The sequence below is a fragment of the Arvicanthis niloticus genome, chromosome 14 (assembly GCF_011762505.2).
Source record: "Arvicanthis niloticus isolate mArvNil1 chromosome 14, mArvNil1.pat.X, whole genome shotgun sequence".
Classification (NCBI taxonomy): domain Eukaryota; kingdom Metazoa; phylum Chordata; class Mammalia; order Rodentia; family Muridae; genus Arvicanthis; species Arvicanthis niloticus.
Window position 1 is genome coordinate 64,444,343 of NC_047671.1, and position 26,820 is coordinate 64,471,162.

Here is a 26,820-nt window from a genome sequence, read left to right on the forward strand (position 1 = left end):
AGTTATAACTGCAATATCTCCTTCGCTTCAGGTGTAGTAATTTTTCTGTAGATTTTTCTTTACATTCCAGTCGTTGTCCCCACCTATATCCCTCCTCCCACAGCTCCTCATTCCATTCCTCCCCCTCCTTGCTTCTGAGAGGGTGCTCCCTCCACACCCCACCAGACCTCCCCCTTCCCTGAGGCCTCAAGTCTCTCAAGGATCAAGCATATCTTCTCCCACTGAGGCCAGACCAAGTAGACCTCTGATATATATGTGCCAGGGGCCTTGGACCAACCCATGTATGTTCCTGGTTGCTGACTTAGTCTCTGGTAGCTCCCTGGGGTCTGGGTCAGTTGAGACTACTGGTCTTCCTATGGGGTCACTCTCCCTTTCAAGTTCTTCAATCCTTCCCCTAATTCAACCATACTGGTCCCCAACTTCAATACAATGATTGGGTGTAAGTATCTGCCTCTGTCTCAGCCAGCTGCTGGTAGGGCTTCTCTGAGGACAACCATGCCAGGCTTCCATCTGTAAGCACATCATAGCATAGTAGTGTCAGGCCTTGGTGACCCATCATCCCTGTGAGATGGACCCCAGGTTGGGCTGTCATTGGGCCTCCTTTCCTTAAGTCTCTTTTCCATTTTGGTCCTTGAATTTCTTTTGGACAGGAACAATTCTGGGTCAAGAATTTTGATTGTGGGTTAGTAGCCTTGTCCCTCCACTTGAGGGCCTGTCTGTCTACTGGAGGTGGACTCTCTGAGTCCCTTCCTCACGATGTTGGACATTTTGGATAAGGTCACCCCCAATTAGTCCTGAGAGTGTCTCACCTCCCGGGACTCTGGCAACTTCTAGAGTGTTCACCCACCTCCCTCTCCCTAAGTCTGCTTATTTCCAAGACAATGTTAGAGAAACTATTATTTTTCCTGCTCCTTACTATTTTTCAGTTAAATATTGACAAAAGATTAAAAATTCTGTCATATGGTACCAGGCCTGGGGCTCCGTGAGTAACAGGTCTTCTGTAAGCATTGGGATCTGCACTTGAATCCCTAAAATCTAAGGATGAAGTTGGATGTCTGTTTATGTTTATAACCCTAGCAGTAGGCACACAGACAAACCAAGCCAAAACCAAGAGAACCCCATGTTCAGTGAGACACTATCTCAAGGCAATAAGGCTGAGAGCAACAGAGAAAGACACTGGATATCCTCTTTTGACTTCCACATGGGTGTATGCATTTATATACACATATACACACATACATGCATATATATATATAAACACACACTTGTGTGTGCACACAAACACAAACACACTTTACCCACAAGAAACTTCACACTATAATGCCATGTAAGTCACCATATTTGGTATTCCATTATAGGGTTAGTTCATATATTTGATGGTATATTCTCAGATGCATACAAGTTTAAAGTGATTATGATACCCTGAGATATCCATTGGTTTCTTGTCACCACAAATTCACTCTTTTTGGTTTTTAGAATTCTTTTTTTCCCCATAAGCTTATTTATAAAGGTAGTATTACTACATTTTATTTTTATTAATGTTTTGAAAATAGTTTCAAGTTCTAATGTGCTGGATTATTTATATTTAGATTCACTAATAAACATGACACTGACAGAAGTATTTATTCTGTTATAGACAGTGTGATTTAAATGTTGGGTCACTGTATACACTTACAGCTCACTAGTACACCCCTTGAATATAAACTATTTGTCCTGGTTTTTTTCTTGGACCATCTTCCATGTTACTCATTTTCATTCCATTCTCTCTTCTTCTTTTTAGGTAATAATAATTCTGTTTTATTATTTTGTAAGATGTTTATATGGTCATATTTAAAACACATTGGATGCTGTTGATATTTTGGGTAATACAAAAATAATTAAAAGTTTACTCTATTCACTCTCATGTCGCGCCCCCGCTAGATCAGCAAGGAAGACGCAACAAACCGGATCCTTCTCAACAGCCTTTATTGAAAGCGCTCTTTTAGATTTCTGGGAGAGACCTCGAATGCCCAGAACGAGCTGTTTATATACCCTCAGCCCTGGGCAGGGCAAAGTGCATGGAGGTGCACAATTGGTCAATTTGCGGTGCCTCATATGCATACCCCACCCGGGAGGGGGTGATTGGCCAGGTTCGTGGTACCCTAGTGGTACCTCATTTGCATGCCCCGTTCGGGAGGGGCTGGAGCCAAATTCCAAAGTGCACTGCGCAGTGCACTAGTAGTTACTACCAGAGCCTAAGCAGGCGCCATCTCAGGCGCCATCTTGGATTGCCGAGTCAGAGCGGCTGGCACACGCGAATGCGAGTCAAAGCATGCTGTCAGCTGCTTTGAGGCGGTGGCGCTGCTTTACTCAGCCTACAGATCTGCGGTACCATTTCAGTCAGCCGACAGATATGCGGCTCCGTTTTGTCAGCTGTCAGGTTGGCGGCTTACACTCTCATTCACGTAAATGCTTGCAGATTGCAGAATGTTTTTATTTCTATGGCCTATGAGAACACTTTCAATATTTTATTTTACAGGAGGATTTAAAAAATAGACTTATAGTCATGACAACCATTTCTTCCCCTTTTGTTTCTGTCTTGAGTTCTCCTTGGCTGACAAATCTCTTAGAATAACATCTTCAATGAAGTTATCTTGAAAAGTTAAGGTTAATTATGAAAGAAAATGGGGTTAGTATAAATAAGACTTCAGGGCTGGAGAGATGCTCAGAGAGTTAGGCCACTGGCTCTTCTTCCTGAGGGGACCTGTGCTCAATTCCTAGCACCCTCATGGTGGCCCACAGCTTTTTGTAATTTTGATTCAGGGAAATCTGATGCCTTTTTCTGGCTCTTGTGGGCAACACACATGCAAGTCTTACAGAGATATGAATGTAGAAGATGCCCATGTACATAAAGTAAGACATATAAAATAACCTAAATAAACATAATATCATACAGTCTCTGAATTTTAATTTTCCATCAGGAAGAGAGTTCATCCTGTGACTTGTATTGTACTGTTAAATATCATCTATATTCTTGAGACCTTAAAGATTTATTTATGTCTATGTCTATGTGTGAATGTGTACCACAGATGTTCAAGTGCCCAAGAAGGTCAAAGGGGGCAATGGATCTTGGAGCAGTAGTTACAGACAATTGTGGACCACCAGGAGCTGCATTCATGCCCTCTGCAATAGCAGCACACTATCATAACCACTGAGCCATCTCTACAGGCCTCTTTGTTTTTGAGGTTTAATTTATTTTATTTTTACATTAATCTAGATATAAACTACTTGCTCAATTAAATTAATAAAGAAAACAAAAATTAATGTCATGTAGTCAGGTTTTGCCGCCTGTTCTCATGGTTATTCTTTATTTATTAAATGCTGGGGTTATTTACTGATAGTATTTTTATAAATTTCACACTAAATTTCTTTTGTCTTTCAAGTTTTCCATTAGCAATGCCTCCTGTGCCTGGGCTTGTGTGTATGTGTGTGTGTGTGTGTGTGTGTGTGTGTGTGTGTGTGTGTGTGTGTATGTGTGTGTCTGTGTGTGCATTTCAAGCAGAATGCTGTTCAATGACAGACCAATAATAATATTCTTTAGTAACTATGGTGTTTTCTGTTTTAGCTATGCTAAGTTATACAATGCATTTCCCCACATGTTTGTTTTCCTTATTTTTCTTTATAAGTAATTACAGACCCATAGAAGTCTATGGTTTTCACTTCCCATTCCCATCTCCAGGCTTCCTCCAATCAGTGAGAATTTAGAGATTAAAACTACGATATCAGATTAGGAAACAGGCCCTGCCCAGTTTTTTTCCTGCACCATGTTTTTACATGCACTAATTTACATGGATGAGTATGATTGCATGTGTAGTTGCATGTAACTTTCTCTTGTGTGTACATTCACTAACTACTGTATTGATCCAAGTATGGAGTGGTGTCATCGCCTATGCTGTCTGTCTCTGAACCCCTATTTTTTTTCTGCCCCCCTCATCCTCAGATCTTCATCATTTGGACACGTTACATAAATGCTTCACGGGACAGGCAACATTTTGGTTCCTATTTTTATTTCTGTTTTTGTTTTTGCTTCTTTTTTGCCATTAAGATTAATCCACCTTGAATTTCATATATGAACACTGTATTTGCATAATTTTCCCCTTTCTCTCATTCCTCCCACTCTTCCCAACCGCCCATACTTTTTAAATACATCTTATTATTTGATTATTGTTTATATATGTATGTGTGTATAAGTATATATATTTATACAAATATTGATAAATAAAGTGTTTTGAAAAAAAAGATTAATCCACCTTAGCAGCTAAATTTCAAGAACAGCTTGGAATTTATTACTAAGTGGCATTACATGATGTGGGTGTGCTGGGTTTCCCTAACCAACCACACTTTGGGGGAATTTGGTTAGTTTCTACTTTCTTATTAGTCCAATTAAAACTACTTTAGAAATTCATGTGCTAGGTCTGTGTGAGCATTAAGTTTTCTTGTCTATGGAATGCCCATCTCTGATGGCATTCTGATAGCGCACAGCCTGATGATTGCCAGACTGTGTGATAAGTATATATTCGTTTTAAAAAACAAAACCTGCAGCCATCTGCACAGTGTAGAGAAACCACTAAACATCCACACCAGCTAGAAGAGGTCACTTTTAAAAAGAAAACTGTTCAGCCACTCTAGCATTTTTTGTAACATTAAAGTTTTATTTCAATTTTCTTTTGCACATTTTGTGCTGACATGCTGGCAAATTCTTTCTTTTATAAAATATCCGCTCAAGTGCTTTTTCTGGCTGATATAGATAATTTTTGTATAGAGAATTCAACTTTAGTCTTAAAAGTTAGATTTGTAAATTGAAACTATCTTACGATTTTAAAAGGTTTATCTTTTTATCTCTTTATGGGGGTATTTTGTTAGAATTCAGTTTGTCAATTCTTTTTTTACAGGCTTGGTGCTATGGGAAATCTCTTGCTCTAATGCTCAAATTGCAAACTGTTTTCTTCTAGCCTATTGTATCTAGCTTTAGATGTTATACTTGGAAGCATTAGGTGAATGATTCTTGAGATTTACTCAGATTTAGCTTTTTTCTTTCTGTCTCTCTATTTGAGCATCTATGTAATATGGCACCCTGTGTCACACTGCTTGGGTTAAAAGGCTGAGAGACCAAATATTTGGGTTCAGACTCCAAGTTAACTAAGAGGCCTAGCATCAGTTTCCAGGCTACCCCCCAGCAATGCCTATGTCTAGCACCAGTTTGTAGCTTACACCCGAACAAGTCCTTCATCTAGCATCAGTTTCCAGGACATTCCCCAACTAATCTGTACCTCCTTGTTATAAGTCAGCTCCCTGTCACTTCATTCCCTAACAACCACCAGTCAGGAATAAAACAGAATTTATATTTATGGTTTGACTCCCAGTACCAGCCAATTATGTTAAAGGCCATAGTGAACCTCCAATCAGATGTATAGCAGGCTAGACACCCCTTCTTGCTCTATAAATGCTTGCCTGAGTCTGGGCTCAAGGCTTCCTCCCATTCTCCTGCATCAGAGATGGGTGTGGCCCAAGCCCCACCTTGAATATAGTGATCTTGGTGTGATTACATCAGAATTTGGCTCCTTGGTGTTCTTTTGGGGGTTCACAAACATATCCTGCCCCAACAGGGCATGTGAAACATTATCAAAATTAATCAAGTCCTATTTACATGGGTCTGTTTATATCTACTGGGTTCTGTTTCATTGCTTTATATGCCCAATACTCTGCCAATACCACCCTTTTTAAAATTAATATACTTGTATACTAGTTCTTAACAACAAAGTGAGAGAGTGTGACTGGCTCTCCCTATTGGGATTTTCTGATTAATGGATGTGATAATGGTGATATTTAAATGCCCACTAGCTTTCCATCACTTTATTACCCAACTTCTCTGAAAGACAATCCCAAACAAACTCCCCAAAGAGGCAAATTATATATACATATATATAATATGTATATATACATATATAATATGTATATATATAATATATATACACATATATATATACATATATGTGTATATATATATACATATGTATGTGTATAATATATATTATATATGTATATATATATAAGCTTTTCTCTTGGGAAACAAGAGTACTAGTCTGCTTTTGTACTCACTCTTTACTTAATATCTGAGATTTTTAGGAATTTAGAACTGCTGTGGGATGGGAAAATTTTTAGGATAAATGTCATTGATTCCTAATAAGTTAGAGAGTGGTTTAAATATAATTGTCTTTTCAATGTGGATAAAACTCAGCTTTGCTTTTATCTTAGGAAAGAACTTGATAAGCTTAACAATCTGGATGCTCACTATACAACCTCAATCGAGTCTGTGAACCTGGACATTGAAGGTGATGAAGAAACAATGAGTGAGGTGCTGAAAGAAACACAGAGCACATCAAATGAACTAGCAAATTTAAAGAGAACAGTGAGTTTTTCATACTTTGAAATATTTAAAAAGTGGTTTGGAGCTGGAAATAGCACATTTTTCACTTCCAATTATTGTATAGCAGTCAATTTCCTACCTGTACTAGTTCCATATTGTTGGATAGCAAAACAGATTTGAAAACGTAACAGAATGCTTATTTCATTAGTAATTAAAATTTGTATTTTTGTTAGTTTATGCTTGTTATATGAAGTTATGTGTTTCTTAATGACATTTTCATACCCTCTTCTCTCCCTCCTATGAGTTCTTTACCTGAGTAGTACCTGTATGTGTGTGTACATGCATATAAGACATGAATATACACATGTGACATCTACATTTCCCACATGATTGGGAGGGAACATGATGTTTGTATATTTCTGAGTTTGATCTGCTGTATTTATCATAATCATCTTGTTTCATCAAGTTTCCTGCAAATGCTATGATTTTTGGTTATTAACTATGCCCAAGTAAAACTCATTCTCTCTCTCTCTCTCTCTCTCTCTCTCTCTCTCTCTCTCTCTCTCTCTCTCTTCAGATCTGTATTACAAAGTTGCTTGATGCACTCACCCATCGATGAACATTTAGACTGATTTCAAACTTGGCTGTTGTAAATTGTGCCAAAATAAACATGGACACACAGCTTTGTTCGTGTATAATGACTTAGATTCCTTTTGTGTCTAGACTGTTCCAGTGGTATAGTTGGATCATACAGCAGTTTTGTTTTGAGGAATCTTCATAGTGATTTCTGTAATGGATACTGAAGTTTAGATTTACACCCTGTGGTTGAAATAAATTCTTTCCTTCCCAAGTTTCTTTTGGTTATGGTGTTTTAACATAGCAATAAAAACTTTAAGTAAGACAGAAATTGATACCAGCCTCTGGGGTATTGCTTTGACAGATCTGACCATATATTTTTGGGAAGATTTTAGAGGGACTTTAGAACTTTGGGATAGAAAAGCCACTGCAAGTTTAACACTTGGTATGTTGTTTGGGGAGCATGTAGGATAAGGCTGAGGGAGATATGGATGATAGAGACCTGACTTCTGAAGTCTCAGAGAGAAGCAATGACCATAATAGTACTATTTGTGTGATACTGTAAAAGAAGCATTTGTGCTTCTGGGCATCTGGAACTGAAGAACAGGCTGTAATTAATAAGGCCTGTTCCCACCATAGTATGGATGCCATCACTACCATAGTAAAACTTTTGCTTTGCTGAGACAACAGGTGCTAGTTGGCTGGGATTGAAGAATCAACTGTGATTAAGATTTAGGAAAGTTTTTCCCCTGGGTCAGCACATGGAAGCTATAATCTGGGGAAGCCAATGCTGCACCTCATGCTGACTGCTGACTTGGTAATATCTAAGAGTCTTTCCAAGTGGTACTTGTTTTGAAGGCACGAAAGAGGAAAGGGTCATAGAGAGAAGTTGAGATTTGGTATTGTGTGACAGAAACAGGGTCTGTTAACAAAGGCTGGAAGAGTCAACTAGTGGGGATATTGCCTTAATTGCTATAGAAACCACAGGAATAGAAGGGATCATGGAGAGAAGTTTGGATTTGGTATGATGTAACATAGTCAGAATCCCTAAAAGTACCCAGGAGAGAAAGTGGTGAAGCTAGGGTAAAACCTCAGCATTGTGGAGATGTCAGTACCACACAGCAACCACCAAAGACAGCATCTCCATGGGATAGAACAGCCCTGAGCATGAGAGATATCGTGTGTGTTTCTTGTGTGTGTGTGTGTGTGTGTGTGTGTGTGTGTGTGTGTGTGTGTGTGTATACACACATATACACAATATGTGGCAGGGGCTTTGGACCTTTTAAATCATGGGTCCCTGGAGGCTGACATGGAGCTTTGCACTGTAGAGTATGACTGCAGGCCTCAACCTCAAGAGATTTCCATATTAATGAGATACCTGAAGGCCAGAGGGCATAGTCAATTAAGCATTCCTTCTTAGACCCTCCTCCCTCCCTTTTCCCTCCCTATTTAACTCAGGTCTGCCCTGAGGGGTTTTTTTTTTTGGGGGGGGGGGGCTGGGGGGGTTTACAGCCAGATTCATCTACTTTCTTCCATGACAATAAGTCCTTTAAAACCATGGACTTCCTTGTGTTATTGGGGCCTGCCATGGAGAAACAACGAGGGGGCCTTACCTTTGGACCTACCAAGCCACCGCCTAATCTCCCCCCTTGTACCAAGAGCCTCAATCCTTGGCACTATTGGGCTTCCCTCCCCCTCAGTCCTCTCAGCTGCAGGCCAGCCTCATATGTTCCCCCCCACCCCCACGTTCCCCCCTCTGATCTTCCACGGCTCTCATAGCGTCTGGGAGCCCGAAGACATAGACAACCGGCCTCCAGGTCAGCCATCGGTCTAGAAACCACCACTTAAAAGCCCTGCCCCTGCAGGACCCCAGACTGAGCGGTATCTCCCCACACCTGGGTGGAGTCCCATAGTGTCCACTCAGTGCAGTGTGGAGTGAACTCAGTCAAAATCCTGTGTTTCTGCTCCTCGGAGACATGCCTCCCTGAGCCTCCCAGGGCAAAAGACACTCAGGAACCACAACTCCACCCAACAGGACCCACGCTTGCCTGCACACTAACCCTCTCCTCCGCTGGGCTGGTGATCCTGTGTGCTATGGAAAAGCAGGCTGAGCAAGCCATAAAGAGCAGCATCCCTCAGTTCCTACCTCTAGGTTTCTGGCTTTAGTTATTGCCCTCACTTTCTTCAGTAATGAACTGTGAGAGCTTCAAGATGAAATAAACCCTTTCTCACAATGTTGCTTTCGGTAATGTGTTTTTATCCCAGCAGTGGAAACTGTAACTAAGGCATTCCCAAAATGTAGAATTCATTGGAAGGTATGAGTATAAGTACCAGGGAAGAGTAGCAGTTAACAGATGACATATTATTATTCAAATACTTATAATTTTTATATAATTTGTTGATGATAGTTCAATTTGTCATCTGTAAAATGATAACCACTGACAAGATATTTTTCAAAGGAGGAGAAATTATTTGCAAAGCCTATAATCTTTTGCTCATACATCATCTTTAAGCTGGCAACCCTATTCTTCCATAGTTTGTTATAATAACACAGTATTATTCATGACAGGGAATCATGAAAGCATTTAAAAGGTTCCTAGTAGTTTTCAATTATAGGAAGTGTTTGGACTACTACACGTTCCAGGGAAGATGAGAGGATGATGAAATTTAAATATATTAATTTTTCTGCATTTCTCTCATTATAAAACGTTAAGCTACACTTTCAGGCACACACATCAAGCAGTCCGTTAAAAACAGGGGTGTGTGTTATCATGGATCCTCTTCTTTGGTATGCAACTGCAGCCTCCAGCTCAAGGGAGGAATGAGCTTCATGCTGCCTAATTGCTCATATGAGTTCACAGAAAATTTAATTCCAGATTCCAAGGCATAGATTGTCTTGCTCCAGTTTCTGACATTCTTAGTCCTTAATCTATGCAAACATGGTTCTCCATTTCTTTCCTACAAACAATAGCTATTATAAATCAAATGCCATTAAACTGATTAAGAAGTTTCTAATTTTATGATCAAAAATTTTTAAATGTGAAATAGGCTATGACTTTCTTATTTTATAAGTTATTATATATTTTCAATAGTTTCATATAAGTATATAATGCATTTTTAATTTTTGCTGTAGTCACTTCTTTTCTACCTTACTCCTCTTCCAGCTCCAACCTCTCCATGTACCTAGAGTCTGCCTAAGGTTCATGACTTCTTCTTTAAGCATATATATATATATATATATATATATATATATATATATGTGTGTGTGTGTGTGTGTGTGTGTGTGTGTGTATGTATATATATGGTGTGTGTGCACATGTGTTTGTGTTTGCATATATATACATATATGTATATATTTGTATATGCATATGATGTATATTATATACATTATATATATATATATATATATATATATATATATATATATATATATACCTTTCCACCATCCATGTTAGCATGTCAACTTGTATTTTTATTTTTATGATGGTCTTGTTTAGGTGACATTTTTTGACATTTCCTGGGAGCAGCTTCACTCCCATACACTATCACGAAGCAAATGTCCTATCCTGGTCCTCTGGGATGTCCCTGTGCTGCATGTTTGGGGAATCCAAATGTCAGTTGTTTGCTACACTTTGACCAAAGGTATAATCTGTAGTGCTCCCCATCTGCTGCAAAATGAAGCTTCTATAGAATGCATCTGGATTGCTTCATTCCCTAAAATCTTTCCTTATTCTTTCTACACTCCCACCAAACCCTCTGTCCTGAAAAACCACACCTCTACTTTCAAAAGCCACTAGAAATCATTTACTTTTGGCACTCAATGCAGATAAAGAAATGAATTCATTTTATATATAGACAGATTTTCAAAAAATAATATTGTTTGTATAAGTAAACAGTTAACTTTGTAAGTTATTAATTGGCATCTTTACATATGGTCTGTTATGTTAGATAGGAACTCCAACGGTGCAAATTTTCCACATATCTATGCCCATTTTATGTCATATTTTACCTCAAAATACTTCAGCTAAAACCATTTACTTATAAAAACATAAGTAAATTTAACTCTCAACTTACTGATTAGGAAACCTATCTAGATAGGTAAGGACCTTTTTTGTAGACACAAAGCTATTATGTCATGCAGTCAAACAACAATTTTGTGTTTGGATGATGAAAACAATGTCGTTTTATTACACAATATCTAATGTACAAATGAGTCATCTGTAAGATAAAGGCCCATGTTGCTAATTTTCTCTTTGAAGAGTTTCCATCTATTTCTTATGTCTGTCCACATATATAAAATATAAAATGGCATCTATATATTGCCTCTCATTATCTGTACTTGATGTCACCTAATTGTCAACCTCAAATACATACCTAATATCCCACTTGGGTTTTTAAAACATGCAAATAAAGTTCATTAAATCTGCTTATTAGCAGTGAATATTGACTACAAAAATGTTTTTGGTTGTATGTGAAGGGGATATTACAATGTAGTTTCCCACTTGATCAATTGAAACTATGTATTGTATTACTATTAAACTTCTTTAAATTCATTGAGAGAACTCTGTCCAGTTATGGTGTATTGTTCTTCTATTTTACTGCTATATTTGAACTGCAATTACTTCACATAAGATTTTAATGCATATTTTAAAAAGTGAGTCCATACTTTCACTGCTCTAATTTCTATTATATTTGATAGATTTTCTTATCTGGACTGTGCTACCTTTATAAACTAAACTTTGATGCTTTGTTCTCCTGATTACCCATAAAATGAACATAAATTTAAATAATTTTTCTTTGGATATCTGGTAAAAAATAACTGCTAATAGAACATTCTTGTGAAAATATACTTGCTTTTTGGGTTCATTTTTATTACTTGAGTGGTATTTTTATAGATATCTTTTTTATTGCACATGATTAAAATTAACAGACTGGGAAATAATCTAAAGGATTAGAATTTTCATATGCATTTACATTCTATAGTGTTATATTGAAGTCTTTACTGTACATTTTTCTGTTTCTGATTCTATATGTATTTTTATATAATTTAGAGTTTAAACAAAATTGACACTGGCTTCCAGTATAATATTCTTGCAATTTTCTGACTGCTAATAAATTAATGTGTTTTGTAGTTTTCATTTCCTTCACATTTTTAGATGTTTTTCTGTTAGTAATTTTATACTTTCCCATTTAAGTTTTGTTGTTTGTAACTAATTTTACATATGTTGTATATATGTTTGTCTTTATATTTATGCATATAAACACACATAGGATATGATATTTTGTTCTGAGAGCTCCAGCACAATTTCTTGTTATATGTTGCATCAAACTCCTTGCAAATTTTTGTGGTTTTGTTATTGTTAGTCTGTCCCTAAGCCATTCTATTTAAGTTCATTCCAGTCAGGCTTTCCTAACACAGTGTGCTGTACTTCCTGTTAGCATATATTGTTTTCTTAGTGACAACACTTGAGAAATGAGATTTATTATACAAACTGTGATCCAAAATTGTTCCAAGGCACATCTTAAATGACAAAAACAGCACTCATCTTTAAAGTTTGGAATACAGTCAAATGCACAAGAAAAAACTTATCTGTTATTTTTATCTCCCTGTCAAGATGCAGTCCATGTTAGCATTGTGTTTACATAGCTATGTAGGACTTCTAAGATATTTAAAAATATAGTATTTTATAGGAATAAATGGTATGCTTCTCTTTATGTTAAACTAAAATGTATTTCTATATTATTTTACATTTGAGATGTAATATTTATGACTTGAGACTTTCTAAGAGGCTGGCTACTCATGTTTTTAATTTTAAGCATTATAAACAAAGCTATGATAAATATTTCAAAAATGCATAAACTAAATTACTCATTTTAATAAGATAATGTTGTTATGTAAAAATTAAAACAGTTGCTTGATAACGCAGTGTCAGAAGAACCATGAAGAATCACTGTAGTCATTCTTCCAGGGCTGACAAGATTTGTTCACATTTTCACATTTTCTAGCATTCTGTAAACATTGGCTTGGAACTTTTTAAAGATTTACTTTATCGGTGGTACTTCTCTTCATGAAATTATTGGATCTCACAGAACTAATCCTATGAGATCACTAGACATGTGTACCATCATCTCTCAGATCATGTTTGGCATCTGAGTGATAATTTAGAGACTGGGTTGTACTTTTTTCCTGGATGTATAAATGCTGCTGCTGGCGTTAGCAGTGTTACTTTTCTTCTAAAATAAATATTGCTCATCATGTTCAACACAACTAGATGGCAAACTGAATCTTGTTTCAGTCCACGGGATTCTTTCTTTGGTTCTAGCTTCTAATATTACTTATCTGTTCCCAAGGATAAAAAAAATTATTGAGGAGTCAGGGTTGCTGAAGCTACTGTTTACAGCGCATCATACTCTGAAGTCACAGTTGCCTCGAAGTTGCCCTGTAGAAGTCAAAAGCTATACACGCTCAAGATCTTAATGTGAAGTGGTGCATATCTGTCTACACACTAAAGTAACCCTTGATGATTTATAAGACCTAATGGGATGTATGTTTCTTGTGAATGATGCTATGTAGGAAATTGTCACAAAATTTTCAATGCAGGCACTATTTTTTTAAAATATTTTTGACCAAGGATTGGTGAAAAAGATCCTATGGTTTGGGTCTCCTGTGTCAGCTAGAAGTGTGTTTTATAAGGGGTTTTCTTCATGCAGGATTTGTATTTTTTTCAAGAAATCTATTTTTTTTGTTGTTGCAAGAGTAACTTGGGATTTCTCTTTTATTATTTTTGTTTACTGGTTGTATTTAGGTAAATAATCCTAATTCATATTATATTAAGATATTTATTCTATTGTTTCTAGCATTGTTCATCCTGGAGCATCCAGGATGCAAAGTATTACTAGTCTGTCATCAGTTCTCACACCTGTAGTTGTTTTGATATTTGGTAATGTTGGTCAGTACCCTCAGTGAAATGCTGAGTCATAGGATTAATAACTGGGGTTTTGTTCTGCCCCTTTCTTACTAGGTTTTGCCTAGCTTCAGTTTTCCCCGAAAATAAGCAGGTAGTTCGTGTAATAACCATGCAGAGGAGTATTAATATACAATGCTTAGGCCTTAAGCTTTGGCTCATAACTTATGTAACTTGTTTAAGTATTTTGTGTCTACCACATGGTTAGTTACCTCTCCTCATGTTCATGCATCTGAATTCTTTGAGTCCAGGTGGGGAATTTTCCACTTCTGACTGTCTCCAAGAGTTCCAATCTCTGCACTGAAACTCCCACTGTCTACATTCTGCCTTTTGGTAACAGGCCATCTACTTATTATTGACAGATGATCCTTCCATGCATTTCATAAGAGATTATCCTTAAAAGTTTGAATTTATGAGTGCCTTTGATCATTATGGTCAGCTGTCTGATTTTGTCAAGGTTCATTCCAGTATTTAGGGTCATGCTCATGTAATATCTTCCCTTGCTATATATAAATACAGCAAATCATATCCATGGATTTCCTAACTTGAATCAGCAATTTTGGAATAAATCTTGTCTGGTCATAATATTATTCATCTTATTCTTATATCAATCCCAGTATACTTTTCTGACCTGCTCACACAAGTGCTATCTTAATTGGATCAACAACAGCTATTTCTTTCCTTTTATGTTGTTGGATATTTTATTTATTTACATTTCAGATGCTATCCCCATTCTCCATTTCCCCTCCCTAGAACACCCCTATCTCATCCCCCTCCTCCTTTTTGCTTTTATGCCATTTTAATTTCATGCAAGTACTAAAGTCAGTTCTAGTTTGAAGAACTAGCAATACAATAGATGGAAATAATCAAGGAACAAGCAAGACAATAAACACAAATAGTCAAAGAACAAGCAAGGCAATAAACAAAATTTTGTGAATACTCCTGTGATCACTGTTTCTAAGGGCTTATCGGGATGACCAAAATATCTGAGCCTATATCCCTGTCCTAGCCCAAAGTCATTTACATGTCTGAAGCCTACTTCCTTGTTATAGTATAAAATTTAGATTCCTGCCTGAAATTACTTCTTTGTTCAAGCCTAATGTCATATTCCTGCCAAGCAGCTCATTTCCTTGTCCTTGGCTCATGTCAGATTCTTGTCTAGTAGCCACAAAAGCTGTCTGCCTATCCCCCTTTTTATTTTATAAACAAAACTAACTTGTCTTAGGTCATTCTGACAAGAATGTCTTCCTTACCCATAATGGAATATGCTATTAAAAACAATGAATTCATGAAACTTTTAAGCAAATGGATGGAACTAGAAAATATCATTCTGAGTGAGGTAACACGATCACAAAAGAACACACATGGTATGCACTCATTGATAAGTGGATATTAGCCCCAAATCTCACAACACCCAAGATATAACTCACAGACCACATGAAGCCCAAGAAGAAGAAAGACCAAAGTGTGGGTGCTTTGGTCTTTCTTAGAAGGAGTAACAAAATACTCACAAGAGTAAATATGGAGACAAAGTGTGGGACAGAGACTGGAGGAGGGACTGTCCAGAAACTGCCCCACCTAGGGATCTATTCCAAGTACAATCACCAGATGCAAACACTGTTGTGGATGTCCAGAAATTCATTCTAACAGGAACCTGATATACCTGTCTCCTAAGAGGCACTGCCGGAGTCTGACATATACAGAGGTGGATGCTTGCAGCTAACAACTTTTATATGGCTAAGGCTATTCTCCTATTCCCCTGACAATTTCTTTAGCAACATACGCAGAGCCCCTAGCCAAACTGACCAGTGCTTTATATTGGCACCTTCCTCTCCTGAGTTTCAGAGGACTGTTTACTTTTTCCTACTTTTGTGGAGGTTGATTTTCTCTACCTTCCACTGATTTCTCCCATACTGCAAATGTTTGAGGACACTTGCTGCATTCTGCAATAAGATTTGTGCAACTAACTACCAACTTGTAATCTCTAATTATAGTCTCTATATTTGTGAATATAGTGGCAATTTTGAACTTAGTTTTAATGTTTTCAATTTACATTTTACTTATTTACTGGGGCTGGGATGTATGTGACCCTCTATGTGTGAGGAAGTCAAAAGACAACATTAAAGAGTAAGAGGGTATGGGACTGGGGGAGGATGGGGCAAAGAAGTGACTAGAGGAAAAAAAAAGGAAGGAGAAATGATATAATCATATTTTAATTTAGATTTAATTTTTGTATAATGGGCACTCATTGATCTTCTTCTGTCACATGGGTCCCAGACATCAGACTCAGATCATCATAGTTGATGGCAAGCACCTTTATCCACTGAGCTGCCTCTCAGGCCAAACTGAACTCACTGGAGTTGGACACTCAGCTACTCAGCCTTTCAACAGCTTGCAGTGTTTGCGACTCACTTTGGTTTATGGTGATTTAATCCTGACAGCTTTTCAGGCCAAGACATTTAAAATATGCCTTGAAACTATGCTCATGCATCTTGCATGTTGCTAGGCCAAAAATGTGTATGTTTAGCCCTAATTGACAATGTCAGAAACTTTTCCTAAATATTTGCATATCGTTTCCTCCTCTCATCGTTTATAAGAAGTGCAGTTTCCAATTAACACCATCTGTTATGTTTTTATTTATTTTTAATTATAGTTCTTGTGAAGAAGTTATCCCATTATGGTTTTAAATTTGCATTTTCTTGATGACTAATGGGGTTGAGCATTTTAAACATGCTTCATTTAGAATATTGCTGTTTCAGAAGCTATTAACAAAGAATAGTATTTCAGTTCCAGGTGGGAATTCCATATTATTCACACCTTCTCTATAACTCTGGTTTTTGGACTTGAACAACATGGATATTTGTTAACTATAAATGTTATTGTGTTAAAAATTATATATATATATATATATATATATATATATATATATATATATAATCAAATAGCTAAAGTAATTCTCTCTGTCTCTCTCTCTTTTGTACACACACACACTTTTGTGTGTGTCCTATGCATACACATAGTAAATTTGTTCTTTAATTTTAAATGGCATTGTGACTATACAAGGAGGATCATAGATTTAAATCTAATGTATATTTTTAATAGCAAACACATTATACAATAGTACCATCTAATAACATCAATTGGGGTACTGTGGCAGGGGAAGAGAAATCCTTCTGTTTAAACCAAAGAGATTTAAAATTTTCAAGAAGTTCACAAATGCTATGTCTACACTTGCTGTAATATTTTTTTTCAGATGGACCAGTGTAGAAGTTGCAGTTGCTAACAATGTTTCTAGACAAGGAAGCTCTTTCTCTGGGCCCATTCTTTGCAGTGCCACTGATGCCAGAGGGTGTCAACACTGACAAGAGGCAGCAGACAAAATAAATAAATCACCACCCACAAAATAATGTTCCTGGTGGAAGACAACAGAATTCTCTGAACTAGTCTAGCTAGACATAGAGATGGACACCTATGATCCCAGCACTCAGGACTGACTTTAAGTGAATAAGAGTTTTCAAACCAGAAGTCCTTGTCTGAAACAAAGGCAAAACACTGGGAAGTCAACAAGCCAAAAACAAACCTCAAGGAACCCAAACTCAGGAAGGTGCTTGCTGCCTGTGTTCTGCTTGCTGCAATCTTAGAACCTCACCCCTGACTGGTTACACTAAACAGCTTCACCAGCTGGAACTAGAGATGTCATCTTTCCCCATCCCACAATAGCACCCCATATCTTGCCCTATTTTTCTCTCAGGCTCTGACCAATAGAAGTGCATGTATGTAGGAAGGCAGAGTGGAGACTCACTGAAATCTTATACATTACCTGCCTGAAGAAAAACTTCAATTATTGAGTTATTGAATAAGCTCTGATTCAAGTACAGTTAATAGTCACTATAAACAATAGAACAGTAAGAAAGCTCATATATTCTGTCAGATACTGTTTCTTTCTGTGGGATGGGTTCTGAAAAGTTAGATTGATTGGTGAGAACTAAAACTAATTTTTAAAGTAGCTATCACATTTTTTTTCTAAACAGTTTATTATGAGAAAAGCCTGGCTTCTATGATTTTTTTTCTAGCACTGAGGGAATATTTTAAAATTTACCAACCTAATCACTGGGTGAAAAGTGCCACATTATTTTTCATTTTCCTGCTTCACAGTGGAATAAAAACATTTTCCATTTTATATAGTATTTGATTCTTTTCATTTTTTATTTCCCAAGATTAAATTCATGATATAATTTTAGATGTTTCCATGGTTGGAATTTTCAACCTTGTGTGCATACTATCACTTGTATGAGGAGTTAACTCACAGTGCAAGTGATTCCTCAAGACTTATGGTTTAGGGCAGTGCTGAACCAATGATACTTAACCCAAAGTAGATTGCAAGAATAACTCAAGCAATGCTTAAGAAAGCTCATGAATGTTTCATAACTTCATTTATCAATATCTCCACAAACATTTGGCAGAGGCATGGTGGTACAGATCACCTTTAACCTTAAATGTTTGCATGGATAAACACATGAAAGAGTTAGTTCTAGAGATGGGCAGTTATCTGATATACAATAATATATTTCAGTGAGTCTCCACTCTGCCTCCCTACACACATGCACTTGTATTCATCATTCATATATCTCTTCATGTTTTCATAGCCACATCTGAAACTTGAAAACACATTGGAAATTGTATTGGCCTATCCTTAGTTTTAGCATGTCTGGAGACTCAATCATGGAAAGGAGTTTGAACAAGTAGTACTAAATATGAGGAACATAATAATTACCCACATTCTTGAAACAAAGGTTCAAGTATACTTAAGAGTCTGTCACACTTCTTCAGAAATGTATAGAGTTCTCATGGAGGTTATAACACTAGCCTTGTATTAGTGTTGAAGAGTTTAAAAGAAATTAATATGTATATCATTCAAATTTATTTGAATTTTGACTTTTGTAAGATGTCAAGGAAAAGAAATCTATTTTGTCATGTGCAAGTACAAACAAACACAAGTCAAGTTACATATTAATCAAAAGCATTTTACTAATCAATCAAAAGTTCAAACCAAAAAGAACACTCAAATCTAGAGACCACCTCTCTCCAGGAAGACATAGAATGAGCCTTTATAACCAGGTTTCCTGAAGCAGTCAGCAGGAATATTAAGCCACTACCAAAGATACAGAGACTGTGACTGTAACTGTGGTGTTCAAGACTTTAAAGCAAAAAAAAAAAAAAAAAAAAAAAAAAAAAGCAGTTCATGAAATGGCTTATGGGAATAACTCAGTTTATTGGCTGGTTCTATACTATCTATTATGTCTAACTATAATTTCTATCATGTTAATTATAGAACATTCTTTGGAATTTCTTTTTGGAAAGGTCTCCAAACAATGATTTCTTGACTTTTTTAATTATCTTGGGATGTACTAATATGTTCCTCATTTTTAAGCAGTAATTTTACTGGATACAGGATCGTTATTGTTTATTTACTGCTCTCTGTTCATTGAATACATTGTATTAAGATATCTGACACATACTATTCAGAATGAAAACTCAAGAGTTAACTTTTGTAAGATAGATAGATAGATAGATAGATAGATAGATAGATAGATAGATAGATTAGTGAAGAGAATTATATCTATCTCTCTTATGCCATTTTAATTTCATTGATGTTTTGTAAAGACTTCTAAGACTCTTGACTTAATTTTACATTTTTTTCATGGTCTCATTTTTTTTTTGCTTCATTTCTGTTTATTGTATCTTTTGACACACACTATAAGTTGTCTTGTCAAATACATCAACTGATCTTCTATTTTACCTGGCAAAATGACATTCTCCTTTAGCTCTCAGCTATCTTCCTAAATTTATCATCAGTCACTCTAATAATTTGTACTTATTTGAGCTTGTATTATTTATGTCTGGAACTTATAGTTGTTATAATGTGAGTTAGAGGAATGGTAGAGAAACTACTTTGCACTTTTTTGAAAGAAATGTCATTTTATTTTAGCTAGGTTAATTAAGTTAATTATTTCCCATTGAATTATGATAGCATTTTTAAAATGTTAGCTCAGAACTATTAGGCATGTAGATTTCCATACCATATTTATTCAATGGACTTACAAACACTGCTTTGAAATGGTGCTATTATTGAATGTGCTGATATTTGGTACTGTGTTCTCAACATTAATATTATTTTAGATGCCACATGTTTAGTGTCAGGTTACTTTTTTTGTTAAGCTTCAGTTTAGGGGCTGAAGAAATCCCTCAGCAGCTAAGAGAGATTGCTACTCTTACAAAAGCTCAGGGTTTACTGTCAAGCCCCCACATTCATCTCACATGCATCTGTACATCAGAGCCCATGGAATTTTGACCTGTGTAGGTCCTGCAAATGTGTAGGAGCCTCATGCCATTACCTATACATACCAATAAAATAGTTTAAGTAGATTAACTAGAAACACTACTTAAAAGCCAAACTTCAGTGTGTATAAAGAGATTGAAATTTTATTATTACATTTTTACACTAATTTAGGAAAATCAACATAGCATTATTCCACTAAGAATTTCTGTCACATGCCTTTTTTTCCAGGTAGGACTTGAAGGCTTTACATAATGGTTTTGTTGGTATGAGATCTTTTTGGTTGTGGGCCCTGTGCATGCTTCCTTAGTCTATGAGAGTTTATATGGGTATCAATTCTTGGTGTCCAACATTTCCTCTAGTTCTTACATTCTTTTGGGCTCCATTTTTGCAGGGTTCCTAGAGTCCTGGGGGAAAGGGGTGAAGGTTGAATAACACATTGCACCTAGGAGTAAGTGTTCCAATGTCTCTCACTCTCTTCATGATATCTTACTGTGGAGCTCTGAAATTGTTCCTATCTGTTGCAAGAGGATGAGTGTTCCCCATACTACTCATCTTTGTCAGCATGAGATATCACTTGTTTTACTGATCCAAGGCATTCTTATGGGTGTATGATGAAATCTCAAAGTAGTTTCCTTAATGACTAAGGGTGTTGAAGATTTCTTAAGGTGTTTGTCAGCTATTCCAGTTTGCATGATTGGTAATTCTCTGTTTTGATCTGTACCCCACTTTTTAATTGGGCTATTTGTTTTCTTGATATCTGAGCTTTTAAGTTCTTTATATATTTGTGATCTTAGTGCCTGTGCTACTCATATTCTGTACAGAAAGTCTTTTCCTGTGGCAGTGAGTTTAAGGCTATTCCTTACTTTCTTAGATGTAGTTTGCAAGTATTTTATTTTATATTTTCTCATTAATGGAAATTGATCTTTAATTCTCCTTTTCTGTTGGGTCTTTATATGGCTTGGGTATCAGGGTAACTTTGGCCTCATAAAGTGAATTGTATAATATTCCTTCTGATTCTACTTTTGGAATAATTTGGAGAGCATTGACAGTAACTCTTTTTTTGAAAGTTTGATAGACTTCTGAAGTTAAAACCACCTTGTCATGTGCCTTTTCATTGCAGGAATTTTTACTATTGCCTTTATTTCACTAGGACTTATAGGTCTATTTAATTTTTATCTAATTTTAACTAAATTTATTTAATTTTAGTTAATTCATTTGGAAAGTAGTATATATTAATAAAATCATACATTTCTTATAGATTTTCCAATATGGTTGAGGAAGGGTTTTAAAGTATGTCCTTGTGTTGCTCTGAATTTTCTTCATCTCTGTTGTGTCCCTCTTTTCATTTCTAACTTTGTTAATTTTAATATTCTTTCTACCATTTGGAAAAAGGTTTGTTAATCTTATTGATTTTCTCAAGAACCAAGTTTTTGTTTCATTGATTCTTTGTTTGGTTGTTGTTGTCATTTCTTTGTTCATATTTAATTGATTTCAGACCTGAGTTTGATTAATTCTTGTCATCTACTTTTTTGGGTTATGATATCTTTTTGTTCTTGTTTTATAGTTTTAGTTGTGTTGTTAAGTTACTAATATGACATGTTTCCATTTTCTTTATGTAGGAACTTAGTGTTATAAACTTCCCTGTTATAAATACCTTTCTTGTATGGGTATGCTGCATATTCATTTTCATTCAAATCTAGGAAGTCTTTGATTTCCTTCTTATTTCTGCCTTGACCTATTTTTTCATTTAGTAGTGAGTTGTTCCATTTCCATGAGTTTGTAAGCTTTCTCTTGTTTCTGTTTTATTAATATCCAGCTTTAATCCATGGTGGTCTGATAAAGTGAGGGAGGTGGTGGTGGTGATGGGTGTTGGTGGTAATGGTGGTGGTGCTGCTGCTGCTGCTTGTGTCTGGGCTATGATTGAGTCATATTATCTTTGCTGTTATTGTGATTTTACACTGATGTATAGATACCTTGGTTTGGGACAATTGGAATTCTAGGTGCTGATATCTCTTCTTGTCTTTGCTGAATGGGTGCTTTCTTCCTTGGTTTCTGTTGCTCTCTCTGGTTCTTAGAAGACAGAAAACAGGGTGCTCTACCACTTCCTTAGTTTAATTTGGTTCCTTAGGAATGGGGGCAGAGAGTAAGAAGAGGACACAATAGGTAGTCTGGTACATAGCTGTGGCTTAAATTGGTGATTGGATTTGGAGGCATAGAGGGAGAATGCAAATTTGAAGATCCCTTACCTACTTTGCAGGCCTACTAGTTTCTCTGTCAGGTTTGGCTGGCAGGTTTGCAGGGAATGCTTGCTGGTGTGGGTGTCTAGGATGAAGAGTTGAGTTATGAGAGAAGTAGGTTTGAAAGGAAGATCTGTGTGATCTACTGGGCCTGGACATGGGAGATGCACAGCAGATAGTCTGCTACAGGGGATGAGTCTGTGGCATTAGGTTTGGAGAAACAGGGTGGTACATGTTTATCTGCAGTTATTCTACCTGCTTCCCTAGCTGGAGTTAAAGTTTATTTTTAAGATATATTTTTGAATTATATGCATATCTTGGGGGTATGTATGCTTCATGTATGCAGGTATCTGTGGAGGCCAGAAGAGATTATAGGATTCTCCAGAGCAGGAAGTACTGGTGGTTGTGAGCCATCAAATGTAGCCAATAGAAACTGAACTTGGGTCATCTGTTAGAGCCATTTCTTTAGCATCTATATACAATTTCATAAATTCAGCATTAAATAAAATTGTTAGAATGTCTTCTCCATTACTTATATTTAAGTTTTATTTTCTGGTTTCAAACCAATGTGAAAATGTGAAACCATAAGTACTAAGTAGCAGATTTATCAAATGGTTATTTTGTAAAGTGTGGATATAGGTTATTTCTCTCCATTTTCTTGTCAGTGTAATGAATTATGATTTAAATTTTCCTGGTGTTTTCCCATTCTGTAACTAAAGCAGTTCTATTTTGTCATGATTATTCATCTGGATATTAGAAACACTTGACTTGATTTATATCTGATTTGCTGTGTTTTATCAGAATCCTATATCAGATTTCAAAATGACAGAAGCATGTGGTATTTTTATACTATGTTAGTCAGTGTTCTCTAAGGAAACTACATAAAGTAAAATGTGATACCTTTCTTATTTATAAAAATAAAGGAAATCTCCTCAATTCAGTCAATTTCTGTGCTTTTCTAGGTAGATGATTTGAAAAAACTGTTTGATCAATATTGCTGGAAACAAAGAAAATATGAACAGGAGTACATGGAGGCACTTAGTAATTATTATTCTTCAGTAAGTGGGATGTTCCCTTTCTTCCCGCAGAGCACTACATCCTGTACTTAAGTTTTAAGTTGAGTGCTTAAAACTAATTTTATTAACATAAAAAATAATTTTAAATTTCTAAAGATTTAAAAGTAACTCATGTATTCTTTTTATTAAGAAAAAAGCATGGGATGTTGAGCTTTCTAATGTTTCAAAAGACTTCAGCGATCTTTCAACAGCATATGGAGCACAGTCAGAAATAAACAAAAGGATTCAATCTGAAATTGAAAATGTAACAGATGAAATTGGAGAAAGGTAATTCAGATGTCTGTTTGTTTGCTTGTTACTAGGTAGTATCCTAATAGGTGATACGTAATAAACCCCTCCAGCATGAGTCCCTGAGGTCATATGATAGTATTTATGTTTAATAATAGCTTCATTTTACTTGGGTCTATTCCAAATGTTCCTCTGTGAACATCCAGGACATTGTTAGCAAAAGTCCCTTTGATAAACCATCTAGAGGCCAAGGATAACTTTTAACTTAAAATATGTGCAGTGAACCTCTTCCTCTCTTCCAGCCCACCCTTATCTCTTTCCTGTAGTTACTAGTTGGTTTTCTTGGCTTAGAAACTGAAATGTTCCTTATGCCACTTTCTATCTCAACTCTCATACTTAAATTTCAACAAAGCTTGCTCCACACTCTGGGAATCCTTTAAATATGTCTACAGGTCCAAACAACCAAATTTTATGTGCATGCTCAGTGACTTCTGACAGTAGGTGACATGCAGTTATATGTTTCTTCTCTAACTATTATCTATACTGAGAAAGCTACATGTGCTTTCTCTTTTCAAATAGAAGTACCATCAGTTAACTGTCCCATTGGAATTAATTTTAGAAAAGAAAAGGAACCACTCTCCTCACATACCCATAAGCCCTCTTGACTAGGCCATGTTCTATTTGCTGTATTATGCTGTATCAAGTTTACCTTTATGTTTGGATCATATTATGACTTAACTTCCTCTTCTAGTCACATTGACATATTTATGATATATCTATAATGTTTTTACTGCTCTCTCTATACAAATATTGCTTATTGGTAGGATTACAGTACAGGAATGTGAACATACTGCTGTGTATTGTATTAAGATGAGCACCTGTGTGCCACTGCCTGGTGTCTTTTTATCATATTTGCAATGCTATGTGGATAGAAAGTTGATCTCTCTCTCTCTCTCTCTCTCTCTCTCTCTCTCTCTCTCTCTCTCTCTCTCTCTCTCCCAACAAGTGAGCTCCATGGGCCATGACATTTTGTGTCTTGCCACCATACCCTCCACTGGTTGATCTAATGCCTCAAATATATGCTACTGATTATGAAGTCTTGAAGAAAAAGAGGGATATATAAAGTTTGTAAAAAAATATGTTGTGATTGTTTGTAATGCTCAGCCCAGGGACTATCACTGTTAGAAGCTATGGCCCTGTTGGAGGAGCTTTGTCACTGTGGGTGTGGCTTTAAGACCTTCATTTTAGCTGCCTAGAAGCCAGTCTTCCACTAGCAGCCTTCAAATGAAGATGTAGAACTGTAAAATCTTTCCACATCATGCCTGCCTAGATGCTGCCATGCTCCAACCTTGATGATGATGGACTGAACCTCTGAACTTGTAAGCCAGCCCAATTAAAGACTTGCCTTGGTCACAGTATCTGTTCACAGAAGTAAAACCCTAAGACAGAAGTTTGTACCAGGAGTATGGTATTACTGTGATAGACTTGCCCATGATTTTGTTTGAAGAATGTGGATTTGGGGACTTTGGATTTGGAAAGCAGTGAAATGCTTTAAATGGGGCTATACTAGTAGGAATATAAAAAACTATTACAGAGAATGATTTGACCTGTTCATACTTGGCCCAAGATGATTCAATGGAGAAGAATTTCAGTATATGGCCTAGAAACTGTTTTTGTGGTATTTTAGAGAAAAATGTGACTGCTTTTGCCATTGTCTGAAGAGTCTGCCTGAGGCTAAGGTAAAGAGGTTTAGATGAATTACTTTGAAAAAGGAAGTCTCAAAACAGCCTGGTGTAGACTCTGTTGTGGGGTTACTAAAGTTCACTCTTATTAAGAGCATTTTAATGAAAAGGAGAAAGTTGAAAAAGGAAAAACACAAATATATGATCCAAGTATTAAAGGGACACCAGGAAGTGAAAAGGAGCTAAGTTCTGTGTTCAAGGATATTACACTGAATTAAGGAAGTAGTGACATTGGGACAATATACCACCCAACTAAATTCAAGTCCAGGCATGGAACTACACACCTTTAATTCCAGAGATCCAAGCAGATCTCTGAGTTCAAGGCCATCCTGGGACAGAGCAAGTTCTGAGTGAAGAAAAGCTTACTTCCAGGCATGGTGGTACACAACTTTAATCTCAGGCATGAGGATCTCTTGAGTTCAAGGTAAATCTACAGAGCAAGTTCCAGGAAAGCCAAGCTTAGGAAGAGAGGGAGTAGAAAAGCAGAAAGCTGGTAATAGAACGGGGGTGGCATGTTCCAGCTCCAGCAAGCAGTAAAATGTGGCAGCTTCAGCCATGTAGTTCTGGCTATAGAGTGAAAAGTAGAAGGGACTAGTGGGAAAATTGATGCTGTTAGCTGGAGCTAAGAAGTTAGTGGTGACTAAGAAGAGACCAGCATTACTGAGGTAAAATCTTCTAGGAAGTGCTTTCTGAGAACACAAAAAATCTGTGTTCTAGAGATAGACGAGGTTGTACCTTGTGCTGAAGCTGTACTTGGTAATGGCTAAGAGTCACCCAGGTGATAATGGTTTTGAATGTATGAAGGGGTCATGGAGAGCAGCTGAGACTTGGCACTGTGAGAGGCCATAGAAGGACATTAGTGGAGGTGCAGCCTCAGTTGTAGTTGATGGCCCAAGACTGAAGGGGTTATGCAAAAGAGTTGAGGATTGCCACCATGAAGAGAGCCTAGGAGAGGCTATTGGTGAAGCCTAGCTGCAGCAAAAAAAACCCAGTATATTGGAGATGCCAGGACCGTGAGATGATCACCAAGAACATCAGGTTGGTGTGGATCAACCTGAGCTTAGACTGCTACAGAGGGCAGAGCTGGAGAAGTGATGCCAGCCCTTTGTAGTAGCCCAGAATATCATGTGTGGATTGCAGACATTGAAACAAGAAGCTGTAACATTGGAGTTGTCTTGGAGCCCCCAAGATGTTCAAGATGCCAGAGCCATAGGCTATCTGCTGAGAAAAGCAGCTAACTGGGAGTGAAA

The 26,820-nt window shown here is 36.7% G+C and overlaps 1 protein-coding gene across 2 annotated transcripts in view; it reads left to right on the forward strand.

Annotated features, from left to right (window-relative positions):
- The window catches only part of Ccdc178 (coiled-coil domain containing 178), a 339,248-nt gene that overhangs the window by 62,112 nt on the left and 250,316 nt on the right, over positions 1 to 26,820 (forward strand). For both annotated transcript variants that reach the window (XM_076913040.1, XM_076913038.1), the window contains 3 exons: positions 6,295 to 6,448; positions 23,487 to 23,582; positions 23,731 to 23,867. In XM_076913040.1, coding sequence (XP_076769155.1) covers positions 6,295 to 6,448; positions 23,487 to 23,582; positions 23,731 to 23,867 — 387 coding nt within the window. The remainder of the gene's footprint in view (positions 1 to 6,294; positions 6,449 to 23,486; positions 23,583 to 23,730; positions 23,868 to 26,820) is intronic.